The sequence below is a fragment of the Babylonia areolata genome, chromosome 2 (genome assembly GCF_041734735.1).
Source record: "Babylonia areolata isolate BAREFJ2019XMU chromosome 2, ASM4173473v1, whole genome shotgun sequence".
NCBI classification, from domain to species: domain Eukaryota; kingdom Metazoa; phylum Mollusca; class Gastropoda; order Neogastropoda; family Buccinidae; genus Babylonia; species Babylonia areolata.
Genome location: NC_134877.1, coordinates 15,623,938 through 15,646,371, shown reverse-complemented (window position 1 = coordinate 15,646,371; position 22,434 = coordinate 15,623,938). Strand labels below are relative to the sequence as shown.

General features: G+C 40.6%; 1 protein-coding gene across 1 annotated transcript in view; it reads right to left on the bottom strand.

Moving 5' to 3' along the window:
- LOC143298503 (WD repeat-containing protein 11-like) overlaps positions 1-22,434 on the bottom strand; it is a 43,814-nt gene that overhangs the window by 5,395 nt on the left and 15,985 nt on the right. The window contains exons 10-25 of the mRNA XM_076611328.1: positions 20,321-20,508; positions 17,766-18,081; positions 16,988-17,072; positions 16,492-16,598; positions 15,769-15,841; positions 15,278-15,386; positions 13,965-14,113; positions 13,140-13,266; positions 12,189-12,295; positions 10,923-11,046; positions 8,793-8,961; positions 6,650-6,818; positions 5,135-5,200; positions 3,600-3,684; positions 2,778-2,933; positions 1,055-1,221 (exon numbers count right to left, since the gene is read on the bottom strand). Coding sequence (XP_076467443.1) covers positions 1,055-1,221; positions 2,778-2,933; positions 3,600-3,684; positions 5,135-5,200; positions 6,650-6,818; positions 8,793-8,961; positions 10,923-11,046; positions 12,189-12,295; positions 13,140-13,266; positions 13,965-14,113; positions 15,278-15,386; positions 15,769-15,841; positions 16,492-16,598; positions 16,988-17,072; positions 17,766-18,081; positions 20,321-20,508 — 2,197 coding nt within the window. The remainder of the gene's footprint in view (positions 1-1,054; positions 1,222-2,777; positions 2,934-3,599; positions 3,685-5,134; positions 5,201-6,649; positions 6,819-8,792; positions 8,962-10,922; positions 11,047-12,188; positions 12,296-13,139; positions 13,267-13,964; positions 14,114-15,277; positions 15,387-15,768; positions 15,842-16,491; positions 16,599-16,987; positions 17,073-17,765; positions 18,082-20,320; positions 20,509-22,434) is intronic.

Genomic DNA, 22,434 nt, shown 5'->3' with positions numbered 1-22,434 from the left:
AAAAAAGTAACTATAATAGAATAAACTGGGCAAATGATAAAAGTTATATCAAGAAAAATAAGAACTAACAGAAAGAGATGTCTCACGCCCCCGTTTACATCACAGACTTCTGAGAACCACCAGAAAGACATTACACACCCCGGTTTACATCACAGACCTCAGAGAACCACCAGAAAGACATTACACACCCCTGTTTACATCACAGACCTCAGAGAACCACCAGAAAGACATTACACACCCCTGTTTACATCACAGACCTCAGAGAACCAACAGAAAGACATTACACACCCCTGTTTACATCACAGACCTCAGAGAACCAACAGAAAGACATTACACACCCCTGTTTACATCACAGACCTCAGAGAACCAACAGAAAGACATTACACACCCCTGTTTACATCACAGACCTCAGAGAACCAACAGAAAGACATTACACACCACTGTTTACATCACAGACCTCAGAGAACCAACAGAAAGACATTACACACCCCTGTTTACATCACAGACCTCAGAGAACCAACAGAAAGACATTACACACCACTGTTTACATCACAGACCTCAGAGAACCAACAGAAAGACATTACACACCCCTGTTTACATCACAGACCTCAGAGAACCAACAGAAAGACATTACACACCACTGTTTACATCACAGACCTCAGAGAACCGACAGAAAGACATTACACACCCCTGTTTACATCACAGACCTCAGAGAACCAACAGAAAGACATTACACACCCCTGTTTACATCACAGACCTCAGAGAACCAACAGAAAGACATTACACACCCCTGTTTACATCACAGACCTCAGAGAACCAACAGAAAGACATTACACACCCCTGTTTACATCACAGACCTCAGAGAACCAACAGAAAGACATTACACGCCCCTGTTTACATTACAGACCTCAGAGAACCAACAGAAACAGATATCCCAAACCCCAGTTTATGTCACAGACCTCAGAGAACCAACAGAAAGACATTACAAACCTATATTTCACCCCAGACTTCAGAGAAGAAAGAAGCATTCCACACCACTGTTTAGGCCACAGACCTCAGAGAATCGATGTAGTAGGAGTCGTTCTCCGCCTCCGTCTCCAGCAGCAGCTGCACGGCACGGTCTGTCTGCCCCAGCAGCATGTAGTTCTCCGCACACTTCTGGGTGTGCTCGTACGTCGCCCGCTTGCTGTCATGCAGGGACACCCGGTCCAGCTGGTACGTCTGTGGGACAGAGGAGGAGTCCAGCAATGTAGGTGAGGACCCCTGAAAACGGAGTATGGCTGCCTACATGGCGGGGGGTAAAAACGGTCACGCATGTAAAAGCCCACTCGTGTACATACGAGTGAACGTGGGAGTTGCAGCCCATGAACAAAGTAGAAGAAGAAAAATATAGGTGAGGTGGGAGGGGCGGTTGAGTTGTGAGTGATGTAACTGTTTTTCAAACAGTATTTTCTGTGAGTTTGTATCTTTTCTTGTAATGTTCTTCTTGAGGCGAGTCCAGCAGTACTGATATTGGTGTGGTGGGAGGGGAGTGTGAGTTGTGAGCGATGTAACACTGTTTTTAAAATAGTATTTTGTCTAGAGTTTGTATCTTTTTTTGTAATATTCTTCTGTGGGACAGAGGTGGAGTCCAGCAATACTGATACAGGTAAGGTGGGAAGGGGTGTGTGAGTTGTGAGTGATGTAACTCTGTTTTTAAAAACAGTATTTTCTGAGAGTTTGTATCTTTTCTTGTAATGTTCTTCTTGAGGCGAGTCCAGCAATACTGATACAGGTAAGGTGGGAAGGGGTGTGTGAGTTGTGAGTGATGTAACTCTGTTTTTAAAAACAGTATTTTCTGAGAGTTTGTATCTTTTCTTGTAATGTTCTTCTTGAGGCGAGTCCAGCAATACTGATACAGGTAAGGTGGGAAGGGGTGCGTGAGTTGTGAGTGATGTGAATCTGTTTTTAAAACAGTATTTTCTGAGAGTTTGTATCTTTTCTTGTAATGTTCTTCTGTGGGACAGAGGTGAGTCCAGCAATACTGATACAGGTAAGGTGGGAAGGGGTGCGTGAGTTGTGAGTGATGTGAATCTGTTTTTAAAAACAGTATTTTCTGAGAGTTTGTATCTTTTCTTGTAATGTTCTTCTGTAGGACAGAGGTGAGTCCAGCAATACTGATAAACGGCTGCAGTTATCACAGACAGAATCATAACATCCTGGCAACCCTATAGCTGAAGTTATCACAAAGAGAATCGTATCATGCCTATCTTACAGATGCATTTATTGCAAAGAGAATCCTGTCTATCTTACGGCTGACATTATAACAACAGCACTCCTACACCCATCAAAACGACGGAATGAAAAACATTGCAGAATAGACAGGAAAACCATTTGCAGAGACCCAGGCTTTTGACACACAACCAACAGATTGTGAAGAATCTGGTGAACAGTTCTTCTGTACAGCACCCCAATGACTCTTCAAAACAGTTAAGGAAAAAGAAGAGTAGAAGAGACACCAGTCTACCTTACAGCTGAAAATATCACAGATAGAATCGTGGCATCTTTTATTACTGAATTTATCACACACAAAGAATCATGGCATCCCGCCCACCTTATAGCTGTAGTTATCACAGAGAGAGTCATAGCACCATGCCTACCTTGTAGCTGTAGTTATCCCAGAGAGAGTCATACCACCATGCCTACCTTGTAGCTGTAGTTATCACAGAGAGAGTCGTAGCACCACGCCTACCTTGTAGCTGTAGTTATCACAGAGAGAGTCGTAGCACCACGCCTACCTTGTAGCTGTAGTTATCACAGAGAGAGTCGTAGCACCGTTCTAGGGGCTGGTCTCTGAACAGGGAACAAAGGCGCTGGGACTGCTGCTCCTCATCGGACTGTGCCAGATCCACCAGGTCCCCTCCTTCCACTGGGGATGTGGGCGATCCTGCCTCCTGTAGGACAAGGATTGTATTACTCTGTTACAACAGATTTCTGTGTGAAATTTGGGCTGCTGTCCCCAGTGAGAGTGCGTCGCTACACTGACAGCACCACCCTTTTCTTTTTTTTGTATTTTCTTCATGCAATTTTATTTGTTTTTCTATTGAAGTGGATTTTTCTACAGAATTTTGCCAGGGACAACCCTTTTACTGCTGTGGGTTCTTTCACATGCGCTAAGTGCATTTTGCACATGGGACCTCGGTTTATCGTCTCATCCGAATGACTAGCGTCCAGACCACCACTCAAGGTCAAGTGGAGGGGGAGAAAATACTGGCAACAATGTGAATCGAACCAGTGCGCTCAGATAAGAACACATGCAATGTCAAAATCATGTTCAATCCCCTTGAAAATGTTGGTGATAAACATGTTAAAAGCTCTGATTGAAAATTAACAACTGATTAAGAAAGTGAAACTGAACATGCCTGCTGCAGTATTTGGGCCAAGGGAAGCAACCAGGTGTTACAGATAAATGAGTGCTCAGGGTGCAAAGTGTACAGTAGCAAGGCATACATAACAGCAAGACATACTATTACATTTGGCAAAATATCATTTGACTGACTGACTGACAGAACTAAGTGACTGACCAACGCTGAACACATCAGTCCTGCAGACTGTCTTACCTTCCATGAAGGGTTGGACTTGTTGGTCCGCAGATAGTGCAGGGCCACTGTCCAGAAGTGGATTTCTGACTCATCTCCAAACAGTCTGCAAGTAAATCATAATCTCTCAGGCCTTCTGCCAAGACTAAATCCTTGCCATGAATCTATAGTAGATAATATATATTCCTTTATACACTTTATACACACACACAAAAAAAAAAAGAAACATGAATTCCCATCCCCTAAGGACAAAAGAACAGCCCCAAACCTAACAAACGTGCTCGATTAGGGTAAAGCACACACAGTCTTAAAATCACGAGTCACTCATAAACATGAGCATTTTTTTCACTTTTACTACACACTGGTTTCTTGATAGCAGAATGCCATGTGTGCCAACCTTTGTTAAAATTCTAATGTTTAAAAATGTCAAAAAACCAGAAAAGACATGGCTGCATAGCACTGTCCTCCGTCTGTGCAAATATTGATCCACCTTGCACAGTGTCACTAAACTCATTGTGGACAAATTCCGAGGTAACTCATAACAGCAGAGCACCACTCAGTGTGGACTTCCAAGTATACTTGCAACAGTGAACTCTGTGAGTCCAAAACTCATCCAAATCCACATTTTCATCCATCCATACCATGTTTAATGTTTAATGAGTTACTTCCCTTCACTAGTCTTTTTTCATTCATTTGATTTGCTGTTGGCCATCTCTTTTCGAATTTTCACATTGAAAATGTTGAAGAATCAAATGTAGACAGCAGAAGGATTTTCATGGACAGTGACAGTGACAAGAATTTAGCTGGCAGTTAGGTCAGCTGATGCCCGAAATACTGGGATTATGTATCAATCAAAATATCTTCACACTGCAATCATTCACATTGTCACCTACACACCCATGCTCAGTGAAAAATGTACAGTTTCTGGAAACCATCACCTTACAGTTCTTTCGGGACAAGCACGTTCATCAATAACAAAGAGTTCATGTTTCACTCAGCTCTTTCAAGTCTGCTCTTAAAATATTCCTCTCCCCAAAATAGCCTTCTCCCGTGGCCCTTCCTCCGCTGCCTCTTCTTGGTCAACAGGTTCTCCAGCTATGTGAATTTTTAAGTTTTTAAAAAAATTTTTTAAACCTCTGTTTATCAGAGTTATGCATACGTATATGCATGACTGGTGTGTAAATGCTTTGATTTCTATCTGCACAGGATTCAGTGCTACATTATAATGATAATAATTATTGTTATGCTTTTCTGTTTATTTGGATGCCAACCCCCCCCCCCCCAAAAAAAAAAAAAAAAAAACCGTTTTCTGGCGATATGAAACATTAAAAAAAAAAAAATAAAAAAAAATTCAATCTAACCTACTGTTCCATTACCCACTGGTGCAGACTCTAGTGGGGGTCTGATTCCCTGTCCTGTGCAAATCACAACTCCGCTCAAATGGAGAAACTGAAAGTAGCTGTGGCTAATGACCCCCCTTTAATTATTTTAATTACCTCCCTTCAGTGTACCTATGTTGTGCAGCTGATGCTTTTCAGGCATTACATGACACTCACCTTGCTGCCAGGAGGCATCGTTCAGCTGTTCCAAACTGACACTTGGGGAGATAGGCCTTCAGTGTGCTGCAGCACATTAACAGTATATCAACTCTCCATCATAATATAATATAATATAATATAATATAATATAATATCATATCATATCATATAATATCATATAATATATAATATCATATAACATAATATCATATCATATCACATTACATTTCATTATAATATCATATCATATATTACGCACATAACAACTTAACAATAACGTCACAACAAGTATGTATGCAGGCACCATGCCAGAATCAGTACGCTGTTGAATTTCTGATTCAGTGCTCGTCACTGGTCAGGGTTCAAAGCCCTGTTTCAGCATCAGTGTTGTGTCCCTGGGAAAGCTACTTTCCTCCTATTTTCAACACCACACCCCATATGCGAACGAGTGCCTGACTTGGGGAAAGTTAAAACCATGAAAAGAGAGGATTGGGCCCCGCTTTCCTATGCCGAGCCTTAGACACAGACGATATGAATTCACTACCTCAATGGCTGTAAGGGACTATGGGACTTTTAACCCCTCTTTTTGGGGGGCTGTCCCATCATCTGCACCATTTCAGTGGCATTTCTCCAACGCCGCTCATTCCAAGTCCCCCATACATGGCCACACCCAGGTTCTTTAACATTAAACTAACAAGTACCTAAATAGGTACTTGTTCAATCTGTCACAAATTTATCAAAAGCACATGAAAAAAGGTTTTAGTTATCATCTCATCCAAATGACTAGCATCCAGACCACCACCATTCCAGGTCAAGTGGAGGGGAAGAAAATTCCAGCGAGTGTGGAAATCAATCCCCATGCCCTTACAGATTCTCTCACTTTCGAGGAGAACACATTACCACCACTCCCATCTTTCTGGAGCGCACCAAACACACACACACGTTGCTTGCCTTGTACAGGTCAATGTAATTATAATTACATTGATTCCTATAACTTGTCCACATAAGTCTTGTTCTTAATTGTTTCCTATTGGGTAGGGCTTGAATAAGCCATGCTTGATGCCCTTCCCATGCTTGTTGTGTCGATGTGCTTATGCTATGATGTTTCTTTGAATAAGAAATTGTTTAAAGCACGTGTGCGCGCGCACACACACACACACATACACCTACAAACACACACACACACACCTACAAAAACACACACACCTACAAACACAAACACCTACACACACACACACACCTACAAACACACACACACCTACAAACACACAAACACACACACACGTCCATGAGGGCCAGGTAGGTGTTGACACCCACACCCACCTACACACACAAATCAAATCAAGTCAAGTCACACACACACACACACACACACACAACAAAACAAACCCCACCTGCCCATGAGGGCCAGGTAGGTGTTGAAATACACACCTACCTACAAACACACACACACGTACACACACCGACACACGCACACACAAACCCGCACCCCCAACCCCACCCTCCACACACACAATCCCCCCAAAAAAACACCTGTCCATGAGGGCCAGGTGGGTGTTGACAGTCTTCTGCAGCTCCTTGTCCTCCTCCCGGAAGCCATCCACCAAGAAGCAGAAGCTGTCCTGCCAGGGCTGGTGCTGCAGCAGGCACTTGAGCAGGGCCGACGCCTTGCTGTTCAGCAGGTAGGGGCACTGCACCGCTTCTGGAACAGCCACCACCACAGCCACACACCGTCACCCTGTTGTGTTGTGTTGTGTTGCACTGCATTGCACTGTACTGTGCTGTATTGCTTTGCTTTCCACAGCACTTTACTGCACTGCATTGTATTGTTCTGTACTGTATTGTATTGTACCCTATAGTGTTGTATTCTCTATTGCATTGCATTGCATTGCACTGTATTGCATTGTATTGTATTGTATTGCACTGCATTGCACTGTACTGTGCTGTACTGCTTTGCTTTCCACAGCACTTTACTGCACTGCATCGTATTGTTCTGTACTGCATTATACTGTATTGTATCCTATAGTGTTGCATTCTCTATTGCATTGCATTGCATTGTATTGTATTGCACTGCAATCCACTGTACTATACTGTATTGCTTTGCTTTCAACAGCACTTTACTGCACTCCGTATTGTTCTGTACTGCATTGTATTGTATTGTACCCTTTTGTGTTGCATTCTCTATTGTATTGTATTGTATTGTATTGTATTGTATTGCACTGTACTGTGCTGTATTGTTTTGCTTTCCACAGCACTTTACTGCACTGCATCGTATTGTTCTGTACTGCATTATATTGTATTGTATTGTACCCTATAGTGTTGTATTCTCTATTACACTGTATTGTACTGTATTGTATTGCACTGCATTGCACTGTACTGTGCTGTTTTGCTTTGCTTTCCACAGCACTTTACTGCACTGCATCATATTGTTCTGTACTGCATTATACTGTATTGTATCCTGTAGTGTTGCATTCTCTATTGCATTGCATTGCATTGCATTGTATTGCACTGCAATTCACTGTACTATACTGTATTGCTTTGCTTTCCACAGCACTTTACTGCACTGCATCGTATTGTTCTGTACTGCATTGTATTGTATTGTATTGTACCCTATAGTGTTGTATTCTCTATTGTATTGTATTGTATTGTATTGTATTGCACTGCATTGCACTGTACTGTGCTGTATTGCTTTGCTTTCCACAGCACTTTACTGCACTGCATCATATTGTTCTGTACTGCATTGTATTGTATTGTACCCTATAGTGTTGTATTCTCTATTGTATTGTATTGTATTGTATTGTATTGTATTGTATTGTATTGCACTGCATTGCACTGTGTTATGCTGTATTGCTTTGCTTTCCACAGCACTTTACTGCACTGCATCGTATTGTTCTGTACTGCATTGTATTGTATTGTACCCTATAGTGTTGTATTCTCTATTGTATTGTATTGTATTTTATTGTATTGTATTGTATTGCACTGCACTGCACTGTGTTATGCTGTATTGCTTTGCTTTCCACAGCACTTTACTGCACTGCATCGTATTGTTCTGTACTGCATTGTATTGTATTGTACCCTATAGTGTTGTATTCTCTGTTGTGTTGTATTGTATTGTATTGTACTGTACTGTATTGCTTTGCTTTGAACCACATTTTACTGCACTGCACTGCATTGTATTGTATTGTACTGTATTTTATTGTATTGTACTGTATCATAATGTATTTTACTGTTTTGTACTGTATCATACATATCATACTGTATAGTACTGAACTGTATAGTACTGTATCGTATTGTATCATATTGTATTTCACTGTATTGTACTGGATGGAACTATATTGTACTGCCTTGTACTGTACTATGTTGTACTGTATTAACTGCATTGTATTGTATTGTATTGTATTTATACACAGATACAGATACATCTATATATCTATATGTATGTATTTTGCATGTGTGTGGTTATGTATGTTGCTGGTTTCTTTTTCTGTGTATCCATTGTATTACGAAAAAATATCAACAACAAAAAACAATTATAACACACACACACACACGCACGCATGTACGCACACACACACACACAAACACAAAAAAAACTAAATAACACATTTTCTGCGCTGAACACACAGGAGGGAACCGAACCGAACCAAACCGAACCGAACCGAACTGAACCAGCTACCTGCCAGCTGCCAGCTGTCGATGGGGGAGGAGGCCTGCCGCATGTCCAGGTTGAGGATGTGCAGGCAGCTGTGGCTGGTGACCACAGCCGGCCGGTCAGACCCTGCCCACTCGCAGTCCACCACCTTGGGGATGTCCTTGGGGCTCTTCACTGAGTGCAGGATCTCAGACTGTCACACAGGAAGCAAGGAATCAACTTGGCTTGTATTATATAATAATATATAATATTATTATTATTATTAAAATTAGATAGGAAAAACAAATAAAACTGCACGCAGGAAAAAATACAAAAAAAATGGGTGGCGCTGCAGCATAGTGACGCGCTCTCCCTGGGGAGAGCAGCCCGAATTTCACACAGAAAAATCTGTTGTGATAAAAAGAAATACAAATACAAATACAAATAATATCAATATTATTATTATACTAATGATGATAATAATAATAATAGCAATAATAATAATAATAATACCATTTATATAGCGCTGAATCTTGTGCAGAGACAAATCAAAGCGCTTTCACACCAGTCATTCACATGCATGCATCACTCTAAAACTAAATAAACTAAAGACAAGGAAGAGGCAGAGGAGGGAGGCGATCTTGGGAAGAGGTGGGTTTTAAGGCCAGACTTGAAAGAGCTGAGTGCGGAGACCTGATGAAGCGAAAGAGGAAGTTCGTTGTATTGTATTGTATTGCATTGCATTGCAATGCATTGCATTGCATTGTATTGGATTGGATTGTATTGTACTGTATTGTATTGCAATGACACACCCATTTTTTGAATATTTCTTTCTGCCTGCAATTTTTTTATTTGTTTTCCTAGGTGGATATTTCTACAGAATTTTGCCAGGAACAATCCTTTTGTTGCCAAGTGCTCTTTAACGTGTGCCAAGTGCATGTTGCATGTGGGACCTCATTCTATTGTCTCATCCGAAAGACTAGCGTCTAGACCACCACTCAAGCTCTGGTGGAGGAGGAGAAAAAACTGGTGACTGTGGGATTCGAACCAGCGCCCTCAGATTCTATCGCTGCCTAGGCGGACGCATTACCACAAACACACAAGGACAGAGGCGACAAGGAACAATCACACACACACACACACACACTGAGTCTCACCCCCACACCCCCACAGACACACACACACATCCTACAAAGAAGTGTCACAGACACATCAGGGCCAGAAACTGCTAAATAATTTCTGGTATCCTGGGGACAAGTAGGTTTTTTTATGTACCAATCCCCCAAAATTCCAACTTGCCCTTCCTAATAAGAGAAAGTACCTAAAAGTATCTACTAGTTGTGCAATGGCAAGTCAGCCGACATATTTCATTATGTATATAGCATGTTAATCAGGAACAGAAAAGTGGGGGGGTGGAGATGTTAAAGTGAAGCTGACAGCTTTTTTTTCCTTTTTTTTCTCTTTTTTTTCTCAAGGCCTGACTAAACGCATTGGGTTACGCTGCTGGTCAGGCATCTGCTTGGCAGATGTGGTGTAGCGTATATGGATTTGTCCGAACGCAGTGACGCTTCCTTGAGCTACTGAAACTGAAACTGAAACTGACAGCTCAGTCCCCCATTCACTGACGCAGTCAAATAAGGGATGCATGTCAGAAAGTTCAGTTGTCCCGGACAATTGGATGGGTGAGTATTTCATGCCCTGAATGTAACAAGCAAAGTCCTCAAGCAGTTATTCACAATCATAATCTATTTCCAGCTGATAATTGATGTGTTTGTTTTGATTTTGTTTATAAAAAATATACCACAAAGTTTCTATACATTACTACAAGCAGTGCACCTCACACCATTTGGAGTTAGATCGTAAGCAACAACAGAAATAAGTCTCTCGGAGTTTTAATGTCTATTAAAAAAAAATAAATAAATAAAAAATAATGTGTGCTGTTGGGTGAGCTGCAGTTGATACTGGAGGAGTGACCAAAATGTATGATGATGACTCATGGTGCATCTTACACACACACACACACACACACACACACACACTTACACATGAAAAAAATACAAACAAAAACAAACACACACATGCACAAACACACACACTCACACACCACACACACATAAAAACATACACACACACACACACACACACACACTCACACACACACACATCACTACCGACCTTTCCTTCAGCACCAATGTCCCAGATGAGAACACCGTCGTTGTGCAGAGTGAAAAACTTCAGGTTCTCCCGACCCGGAGCAAACCTGATCTTCTTGATCCACCCACGGTTTGTTGGGGTTGTCCTGAAAAACAACTGCATCCTTGGTCATTCTGACTGAATCGTGAACAAGCATTACGTTTAAGTAGTGATCTGTCACTGTAAACTCTCCTCCTCCTCTTTCTTTCTGTACTATCCAACTGAACTATGTAACAGTTACCAGCAGAGATCTGTTTAACCCCTTGACTGCTGCTGATGAGTATGCACATCAATGAAGAGCTGTCACCTCACAACAGAGATAGGACTGAACATATACATGTCAGTTACCTTGTTTTTAAACTTGGGACTTCTTCCTTTATGGATTACATTACTTTTGTTCAGCAAAACCAAAGGCACCACTGATGAAAACCCAAAAAGAAGTAACATCGCTTCAAACTTCTGATCTCATTTCTTTCAGGTTCAACAGTAAAGGATTTAAAAGGTAGATTTTGGCACAGTTGTTGCATCAGCATGAGATGAAAGTGCAAGGCAATTTTAAGTTTTCCTGCGCCGTACTTTTACTGTGATCTTCACACCTTCACAATCAACAAGCAAGATAAGTGTGCAGTGCCAATAAAATTTATCACACAATGTAAACAGTTTTTTTATTGAAATGTGCTGATTTGATAACAGAAACAAGGAGGTCCAAAAGGAAGCAAATGGAGTCAGGGGGTTTCTGTGAGCAGATTTTGGTCAAAATACCAGCTGACAGAAAATTCAGTGAGTCTGAAACGTAACAGTGAAAAATCGTTTTATCTTACATCTATGGGTTAGCAGTGTTTTAAATGTGATCCAGTCAGGCTGACTATTATCCAGTTTACACACATAAATGTAGGAATTTAGCTACTAGAACAACAGAATCAAGATAGGATAAGATAAGATAAGAATAAGAATACCACATTATTACATGAAAGAGCACTACATAAGCTCAGGCTTGTTGTTGCTCAAGTTTTCTCAATTGAACGCTGTATTTTGCCTTGTTTCTTGACATTAAAAAATGTTAAAGCCATTTACCACATCAGTTTTGGCATTTTCATCATACAAAAATGAAATAACAGAATCAACTGCCACACCAGTTTTGGCATTTTCATTATACAAAAACGAAATAACAGAATCAATTGCCACAGCAGTGTTGACATTTTCATCATGTCCAAACAAAGCAAGGTTTTCAGTGAACCTCAGACTGACCTGGATATCTTGGCCTTGAGGTCCCACAGGCACTGGATGCCCTCAGCGTCCCCAAACACCAGGAAGTCTCCTTTCCACGCCAGGGAAGTCACCCGGGTCAGTCCACTCTGTGGCAACCACAAGCTCCTGTTTCAGTTTCAGTTTCCGGGAGCTGTGCAAAGCTATTGATCCATATTTGCTACACTGCACCTACTTGTTATAAAAAAGAGAAAAAAAGGAGGGGAGAGGGGGGTGTAGATGCTTGCAGTATGCATAAACCCAATGTGTTGCTCAGGGCCTTGAAAACATACTCTAGGTTTGTGCAAAACATTTTTTTTTTAAAGTGAAATGAATCAATTAAACAAAGTAAACCCCCAAAAAACAAAAAAACAACAACAACCAAACCCAGAAACATGAAAATGTAATAAAAGATTCATAGAAGGCCAATAACCGAAACAAAATAATAAGTGTCAGATAACACCTATCTTTGAACACTGTCAGTACCAAAGACTGCCCTTTATTATTCTTCTTTCTTTCTTTTATATATATATATATTTTTTTTTTTTTTTTTTAACACAAAAACAATTTCCATTAGAAAATAAATAGATCAACAGGGTCTCCTCTGGTGTCTGGCTTCCTGGTGACCTAACACTGATGGGTCCCTGCGGACTGCCATGTATGGGGGACTCAGAATGGGCAGCGTGGGAGTAATGCCACTGAAACAGTGCAGATGATGGGGCAGCAAAAAAACAAAAAAAAAATAATAATAACTTTCTTCTTCTTCTGCGTTCATGGGCTGCAACTCCCATTGTTCACTTGTATAATTTTACAAGTGGGCTTTCTACCTTGCCACTAATTAGACTGCTGTACTCCCTGTTTTAGTGGGTAAATTTACCTTGCCACTAATTAGACTGCCACACTCCCTTTTTAAGTGGGTAAATAAACTACAAAAGTGAAGCAGGGAGAAATTACCTCAGGAGGGATCTTGGTAACGTCAGAAATAGCGCTTCCCTCCACGATGAAGTGAAACACTGTGCAGTCTTTGTCGGTCATGACAAAGTGCTCCCTCACCGACACCTTGTCCTGGTTCTTCTTGTCCCTTACAACACAGTCACACAGACAGTAAGATATAAACTCCATGTGCTCTCTCATGCATACATATTCATATGTGTATATATATATAAGTAATAACAACACAAATGTCACTCACAAAACAACGCACATGCCAGTCATGAAACAACATACACCAGTCATGAAATAGCAGTTTAAAAAATAACAAGAGAGGCAAGGCCTTCAAGACTCACTTGTGATAAATTAAGTCCCCTAGCATTAATTACAGAGTAATTTCCCTTTTTTACTATCTGCACCAAAACGTTTGCAAACTAAATAAAAATTCCATGCTTAGCAAAAGAAGTTCCTGTTTGAACAAAAAACGATAATAATGACTCCTCTTGTTGTTGTGTCAGAATAAGAGGTCAAAGTGCCAAGTTTAGAGAATACAAAAAATATAACAGTAAATGCAGTTTGCATATAATCAGGCTTCTTTTTTTAATTTTTTTGTGCCCATCCCAGAGGTGCAATATTGTTTTAAACAAGATGACTGGAAAGAACTGAATTTTTCCTATTTTTATGCCAAATTTGGTGTCAACTGACAAAGTATTTGCAGAGAAAATGTCAATGTTAAAGTTTACCACAGACACACAGACACACACACACAGACAACCGAACACCGGGTTAAAACATAGACTCACTTTGTTTACACAAGTGAGTCAAAAATAAAAACAAAAAACTACTGACTTTCCGGCGCTAGGATCAGTGTTGGTGGAGGTGCTGACAGTAGGGGTGTCCCCTTCCCCGGACAGTTTCTGGGCGGCAGTCTTGTCCTCCCCACTGGAGTCCAGCAACTTTTTCCTCAGGGACTTCAGACTGTGGGATGGGGACCACGTCTGTGCGAGTGGGAAAAGAACAAAGAACACATTTAGTTGAAAGATGACCATGTGGTAATAAGTCTTCCTAGGAAGCGAGAAAATCTGAGGGTATGGGAATGAATCCCACACACACCTGAATTTTCTCCCCCACCACTAGATCTTGAGTGGTATACTGGATGTTTCAGATGAGATGACAAAGTGAAGTCCTGTGTGTAGCATGCACTTAGCACATATAAAAAAAACCCACAGCAACAAAAAGGTTGTCCTGGCAAAATTCTGAAAAGTCCATTCTAACAATAAGACAAATAAACTTGCGCACAGACAAAAAAAAAGAAAAAAAAAAAAAAAAAAAAAAAAAAAGTGGCGTTGCACTGAGGCAATGTGCTCTCCTTGGGGACAGCAGCAGAGAAAATAAAAAGTAGGTGTGCACATATAACAGCTCAGTTACAGACTAAAGAGCAATGCACAGCAACTGCAAATACATGAATAATGTAAAAAAACAACAAAAAAAACCAAAAAAAAAACAAGACAGCATACACACAGACACAAAAGACACACACACAAGTACAGACACACTAACTTCTTCAAGTTGAGAAGTCACAATCAACATGCTTATTTGCTACTTTTACTTGGAGGGATGCTGTATTTTACTTTGGTTGTAAATTAAAACAAAAAAACAACATTAAAAAACCCAGAAAAAACTCCCTTGCAATTAATGAATAAAATTGCTCTGTTTGGTGATTGCCATTGTTATGTATACTCCTTGAAGTAGATTCTACCATGTATTGCTTAATGGTTTTGATGGAAACTGATTATGCATTGTTGAGATTTTGATTATGTATTTTTGCGACTTTGATCACCTTAATGTGAGAATCTGATCACGTTTTTTTCTTTTCTTGACAAATATAACCATCATTGCAAGGGGACAAAAAAGAAGAAAAAAAAGATAAGCTAAACAAGCTAAAAAAAAACCCAAAAAAAACCAAACCCAAAAAACAAATTTATTTTCCGTACGTTCTCATGGGAGTAGCTGCATGTGGACCTGCCAGCAAGCTGCCAACAGTCGCCTGTCATCCTAGCAAGCAGGGACCAATGCCAGTCCCAAACACAGCCTAATGCTGTATCAGGCCCACACATCATCACTTTGACAACCAAAACAAACAACAACAAAAAACTACTAACCACAGCGGAGGGACGAGGAAAACTGCGGGGCAGTTCACGGATGATGGTCTGCGACCTGAGGTCCCACAGCTCTAGAGGCTTGTCCTTGAAACTGATGAGGAAGTACTGTCTGCAAACGTCAAAGGCATCACACACCATCATCAGCAGCAGCAATCAGCATGCGCAGAGAACATCAGCCATATCTTTCCTTCTTCCTGACTGAATTCATTTTCATTAACAAAGTGGACTTTCCAACAGAACTTTGCCATGGTAATCTATCCTTGCTGTGGTTTCGAGTACACTGCACATGGGGTCACAGTTTAATGTCCGATCCGAAATGACAGATGGTAAGGGAAACATTCTGTTCAATAAGTACACACGAGGCTAATCTTTGCTAAAAAAAAGAAAAAAAAAGAAACAAAATCAAATCAAATCAATTTCACATCCGTAGCACCTGACATGCCAAAGATGGAATCCAAGACAATACTAATCAGGAAAAAAACAAGACATACTTGAGGTAGGAAACTTGCAGCTGTTCTATAGGGGATTCTTCATCCTTGTTCGTGCGAAGCTGCGTCTGCCGACCTGTAATGCAAAAAAAAAACAACCATATGTTTACACAGACACATGTACAATTACACATAAGAACCTATGTGCACACACACACACACCGCCAAACACACACACACACCCAAACACACACAGACACACACACACACATAGACACACTCAAACACACAGACACACCCAAACACACACACACACACACACACATACAAAAACAAAAACCAAAAAAATCACACGCACACACCAGTAGGAATGACATCAGTCTTGTGACTTGAACAAAGTCGACTCAAAGTATAAATCTGTCATTGTTGAAAGGCACCACACTTATTTTTTTAGTTTAATCTTTGTTGTTTTGTTTATAAACCCTTTGGGTTTTCAGGATAAATGATTGTGATTCTGAATGTAGAGTCTGTAAACTGTCAGACGTTTCATGACAAATAAGTGTGATTCTCTCTCTCTCTCTCTCACACACACACACACACGCACACACGCACGCACGCACGCACGCACACACACAACCCCCCCCCTCCCCAACACACACACACACCACACACACAAACACACTCACACACACCACATACACACACACATACACAAACACAATTGCACACACACACAAACACATGCACACACACACACACACACACACACACACACACAGAGCCTACCTGAGACAGTATCCACATAGAGCAGTTCATTGCGCACAAGACCGCTGGGCCCTGGGTTGGGATAAGCATATGAGACAAAGTGCTTCAGGCTGGCCCACTCAATACCCCTGAAACACAGTCACCTAGTAAACATAACACTGAAACAACAAGAGATTTCTACCCGGGATTGTCATGGTTTGCATGGTTACCAAATCATCTTATGCGAAAGAAATAACAGTATTCACTTTTTATTCTTGGACAACACTGACAGAACAAAGCTCCTTGTTCAGATTAAAACTGTTTGAACACTGACGATTACAAAAGTAAAGACAACGACTTAAAAATAAACATTCAAAGTTGAAAAACAATCAACTGCAATTCATTTCATGAATTTGCATGATTCATGAAAAATTTACAACACATACTTCAGGACATAGTACTAATTAAAGAAAAGATATATGAAATGTGTGATGCAAAAAACCTTAACATGCGACAAAAGACAAATCCATGCACCTACCGAACTATGCTGGAGTGAAGACTGTACTCCTTTTCTATCTGACCACTGGCTGCATTGGCAAGTTGAACAGAGCCAGAGTATGTGCCTGCCACAATGAATGGGCACACTTCCTCAGAACATCACATCAATACATATTTCACGAATGAACTGTTATAATTTCATTTCATTTTTCCCCCCCATGTTTTCTGTGTTTATTTCATTATTTTTTTATAAAGAAACTGACGTATCTAGAACAAAATGATTTTTGACTTGACAAAGATATCCCCAAAGTAACATATATCCATACCAAATTGACCCCCACTGCATTACTATCAGATATCCCACAGTAAGAGAAATTCCAAACAACTGACAATCAGTGCCAGTAACCACTCAGACAACCAATGAACAGCAAAAGACTGACACTGCTTAAGTTGCTTCTCAAATTTGAGTTCCAAACAGTTCTTTGTCATTCTGAATGGTATTTTCTGGCAGCAGTGAAGCCAATGACTGAATCAGATCAAAATAATTATCAATCAAGATAAAGAACATGTGCGTAGGCTGACAGTTTGTGACCAATTAACACATTCTGAAATAAACACCAGCATTCACACACACACACATAAAAAAAATGTATGTAAACCAACAGTTTCTGACCGATCAACACATTTTAAAATACACCCCCCCCCCCCCCCCCACACACACACATACACAAAGCAACACCTCCACACACGCACACACATACACCCCCCCCCTGACCACCACTGCCCCTCACCCACCCACAAAACCCCTCACCACTCACCCAAAGCCATGACAGGCTCATAGACGTCCCAGTTCTTGTTGGTTAAGGGCGGGCACATCCGGACCACTGTGATGTGGGAGGAGATGCCGTTGAGCAGGCCCGTCATGAGGAACTTGAGCTGAACCCCAGGCCCCGCCCGGCTGACCGCGGGGCCCACAGAGGATGCCAGCATGTCCGACAGACCAAGGGAAGGCCGGGGCACGTCACTGATAACCGGGAACGCTATCTTGTTGAGATCGTCCGCCGTCAGCCCTTCCGTGTTGATGGGGTCAGGGGGGTGGAGGGGGGAGGAGACCTGCTGGCTGCTGTGGCTGACCTGAATGAATGAACGATTCAGGTGGGAGTGTGGCTTTATGTCCAATGTTAGTTTATTATCCCTGCTTTCTGTTCAATGTTAGTTTATTATCCCTGCTTTCTGTCCAGTGTTAGTTTATTATCCCTGCTTTCTGTTCAATGTTAGTTTATTATCCCTGCTTTCTGTCCAATGTTAGTTTATTATCCCTGCTTTCTGTTCAATGCTAATTTATTATCCCTGCTTTCTGTCCAATGCGAGTTTATTATCCCTGCTTTCTGTTCAATGTTAGTTTATTATCCCTGCTTTCTGTTCAATGCTAATTTATTATCCCTGCTTTCTGTCCAATGCGAGTTTATTATCCCTGCTTTCTGTCCAATGCTAGTTTATTATCCCTGCTTTCTGTCCAATATTAGTTTATCATCCCTGCCATGGCTGGCCTGATTGTGTACAATGAATGGATCAGGTGGGGTGACTTTCTGTCCAATGTTAATTGATTATCCCTGCTTTCTGTGAAATGTTAGTGAATTATTCCTGGCCTGATTGTGTACAATGAATGGTTAAGGTGGGGTGACTTTCTGTCCAATGTTAATTGATTATCCCTGCTTTCTGTGAAATGTTAGTCAATTATTCCTGGCCTGATTGTGTACAATGAATGGTTAAGGTGGGGTGACTTTCTGTCCAATATTAGTTGATTATCCCTGCTTTCTGTAAAACGTTAGTCAATTATTCCTGGCCTGATTGTGTACAATGAATGGTTAAGGTGGGGTGACTTTCTGTCCAATGTTAGTTGATTATCCCTGCTTTCTGTAAAACGTTTGTCAATTATTCCTGGCCTGAATGTGTACAATGAATGATTCAGGTGGGGTGACTTTCTGTCCAATGTTAGTTTTTTTTATCCCTGCTGTGGCTGGCCTGAATGTGTACAATGAATGATTCAGGTGGGGTGACTTTCTGTCCAATGTTAGTTTTTTTTTTATCCCTGCTGTGGCTGGCCTGAATGTGTACAATGAATGATTCAGGTGGGGGTGACTTTCTGTCCAATATTGGTTTATTATCCAAGAGAAAGGAAAGGATAAAGGATGGACTGATCATATGATGATCTGTATTTGTATTTCTCTTTTTTATCACAACAGATTTCTCTGTGTGAAATTCGAACTGCTCTCCCCAGGGAGAGCGCGTCACTATACTGAGACTGCCACCCATTTTTTTGTATTTTTTCCTGCATGCAATTTTATTTGTTTTTCCTATTGAAAGGAAATTTTCTATCTAAAATTACGTTTAAATAACATACTTACCGTGACCCACTAGTGCAGACGCCGGCAGGGGTCTGACATTCCTGTCCTGTGCAAACTACTATCCACCTATGCAGAGAAAACGAAAGTAACTATGGCCGATAACCTCCCGGAAGTAGGTAACCTCCCCTTTATCCCCCTGGCTAGCGCCCTCTTTTTTGCTATTGAAGTGGATTTTTCTTTCCAGGGACAACCCTTTTGTTGCTGTGGGTTCTTTTACGTGTGCTAAGTGCATGCTGCACACGGGACCACAGTTTATCGTCTCATCCAAATGAGAAGGATGAATTTTCATTCACCATTTGTTTGTTTTCAACACAAAAAAGGAAGACCTGATTGTGCAATGATTCAAGAGGAATGACTGTATGTTCACTTTCATCAATTATTCAAAAGAAAGAAAGGAATAAAGGGTGGACTGCTTTTACAATGATTCCAGTGGGATGTAAGGATTTATTTCTGAATGAAAATCTAAGTCAGTTACAAGAATTTTTAAAAGACTTCCATCCCTCTACTTCAAACGATTAAATAAAACAAGAGTGTGTGTAAGTGTGTGAGAGCTTGTGGGATGTCAGAGCGATCATTATCATCATACACTAAATATACTGGACTGCTAAGAAAAAAATCTTTAGTGGTTTGAAATGTCTGGAACACACCAAAAAGATCAAGAAAACGATAATGATTCATCCTGACAAAGAAAGGATTACAAGGGTTCACTTTACCTATGAAACAATCCACATTATCGCTTTCAGCACAGATATACCCAGCTTTATTGTGAAAAAAAAGAAGAAAAAGATCATTGTGTAGGGACAGAAGAATTCAGTTCTGGACAAAAGTAAACACCACATAAATACCCTTATTATTATTGTTGTTGTTGTTGCTGCTGCTGTTGTTGTTGTTGTCAAAACTAAGATTATTATGATAAAAAACACAGTGAGGGTGATAGAATGACAATTTTTCTTGTCACTACCTACCAGAACTTCAGCTGCCTGCAGCTCCCAGAATATGACTCTGCTGTCGCTCATCACGAGGGCCACGTTGTTTTCCGACATGGGACACAGCGACGCACCGTACACGCGGTTGTGGCGTGTGACGCGCAGCGGGTCTGACTGACAGCGCAGGTCATAGGCCACGTCCAGGGATACGTTTGGGGGTGTGTCATCTGCAATGATGAATACAGAATGTATTAAGCTAGATTTTTTGGATTTTTTTTCTTTTTTTTTTTTTTTTTCATGGTGTGTTCATAGTGGTAGTCTTCAATTTTTATGTCTTTCCACTTTCAGAGAAATTTGACAGGAAAAAAGGAGATATGAGATGGTCAAATAAGAAAATTGATGGCTGTCAGTGTGTGGGGGGTGTGTGTGTGTGTGACTGTGTGTGTGTGTGTCACTGTGTGTGTGTGTGTGGGGGGGGTGTATGTGTGTGAAAGTGTCTGCATGTGTTTATTTGTGTTTGTGTCTGTGTGCATGTGTGTGTGTATGTGTGTGTGTGTGTGTGTGTGTATGTGTGTGTGTGTGCGTCACTGTGTGTGTGTGTGTCACTGTGTGTGTGCATGTGCGTGCGTGTGTGTGTGTGTGTGTGTGTGTGAGTGTGTGTGTGCGTGCGCGCGCGCACACGTGCACACGTGTACGTGGGTGTGTGCGTGTAAGCGTGATTGTGTACATGTGTGTTCATGTGTGTGTATGTGTGCAAGTGTGTGTGTGAGCATGTGTATATGCATCTGTGCATGTGTGTATATGCAAGTATATCTGTGTATACAGATGCAGATGTTCTTGATTGCTGCATGCGTGTATGTATTTGTATGCCGCTTGTTTTTTGTTTTGTTCCGTTTTCATTGTTGAACTTCAATTTTTGTCTTAAACTTCTTTCAAAAATTGTGAGAGGAATTCTAAAGTAAAGCAGAATATTCACATTCGATGATAATTGATTTCATCATCTAATGAAGTTGATAAAAATGATGACATCATGATGATGCTGATGCTGCTGATGATGATGATGATAATGATGATGCTGACTATGAATGTAAAAATGATGAATGATGACAGTAACGAAAAGAAGACTAAGAATTATAAAAATGAAAATAAAATTTACTTCCTTTTTTTTTGTATGTGTGTGCATGTGTGTGCGTGTGCATGTGCATGTGTGTGTGTGCATGTGCGAGTGCATGTGTGTGTGTGTGAAAGTGGGTGGGTGTGCAAGCATGTGCATGAATTTGTGACTTCATATTTTATAACTATGCCATGCTCATTGTCCAAATGAACATTTACAGAGAACTCAAGACGTTTTATGAAATTCATTATCAGCAAACCACAAAGAATTTCTGCAGACATGCTAAGAAATTTTTTGTCTGATTATACTTTGGAATAAATACCTTAGACCTAAGAGAAATGTGTGTGTGTGTGTGTGTGTGTGTGTGTGTGTGTGTGTGTGTGTGTGAGAGAGAGAGAGAGAGAGAGAGAGAGAGAGAGAGAGAACTCAGAATTCTTTTAATGTCAACAGCTTATCAGCCCTAATGATGACATGGGGGTACAATCAAAACAACAACAAAATAGTTCTAAAAAAAAAAAAAGATGAAACGATTATTTAAAACATACAATTTTTTTAAATCCATTGATTAGGAATCTACATAATTTCAACCATCCAGTTTACAAAGTCAATTTCTTTAGAACAACAGTGAGTGATGTTTTTTCTTTGAAGATTATATGCTTCGGCAATATACTTTGCAAGAGACTGGATTGAATTTTCCTGATGTACGTTAAGTACACTGAACAGATCTTCATTCTTTGCAGAATATGTTTTAAAGACAGTACATTTTTCACGAATAACAGCGTACGCTTTGCAATGAAACAAGAAATGTAACTCATCCTCCTTTATAAAACCGCACATCCGACAAGGGGAGAGTATGGATGGGTTAATTTGAAACAAATACTTATGAGCATATAATCCAAGAGATCTCAACCTAAACCTGGCTAAACTGATTCTATGCCATTTGTTGGTTACAACTGTGATATATTTTTCTATTCCGAAACCATTTTTAAACTGAGAGAGAGAGCACAGCCTACTTACATTCTTTTTCTGAATGTGTGTG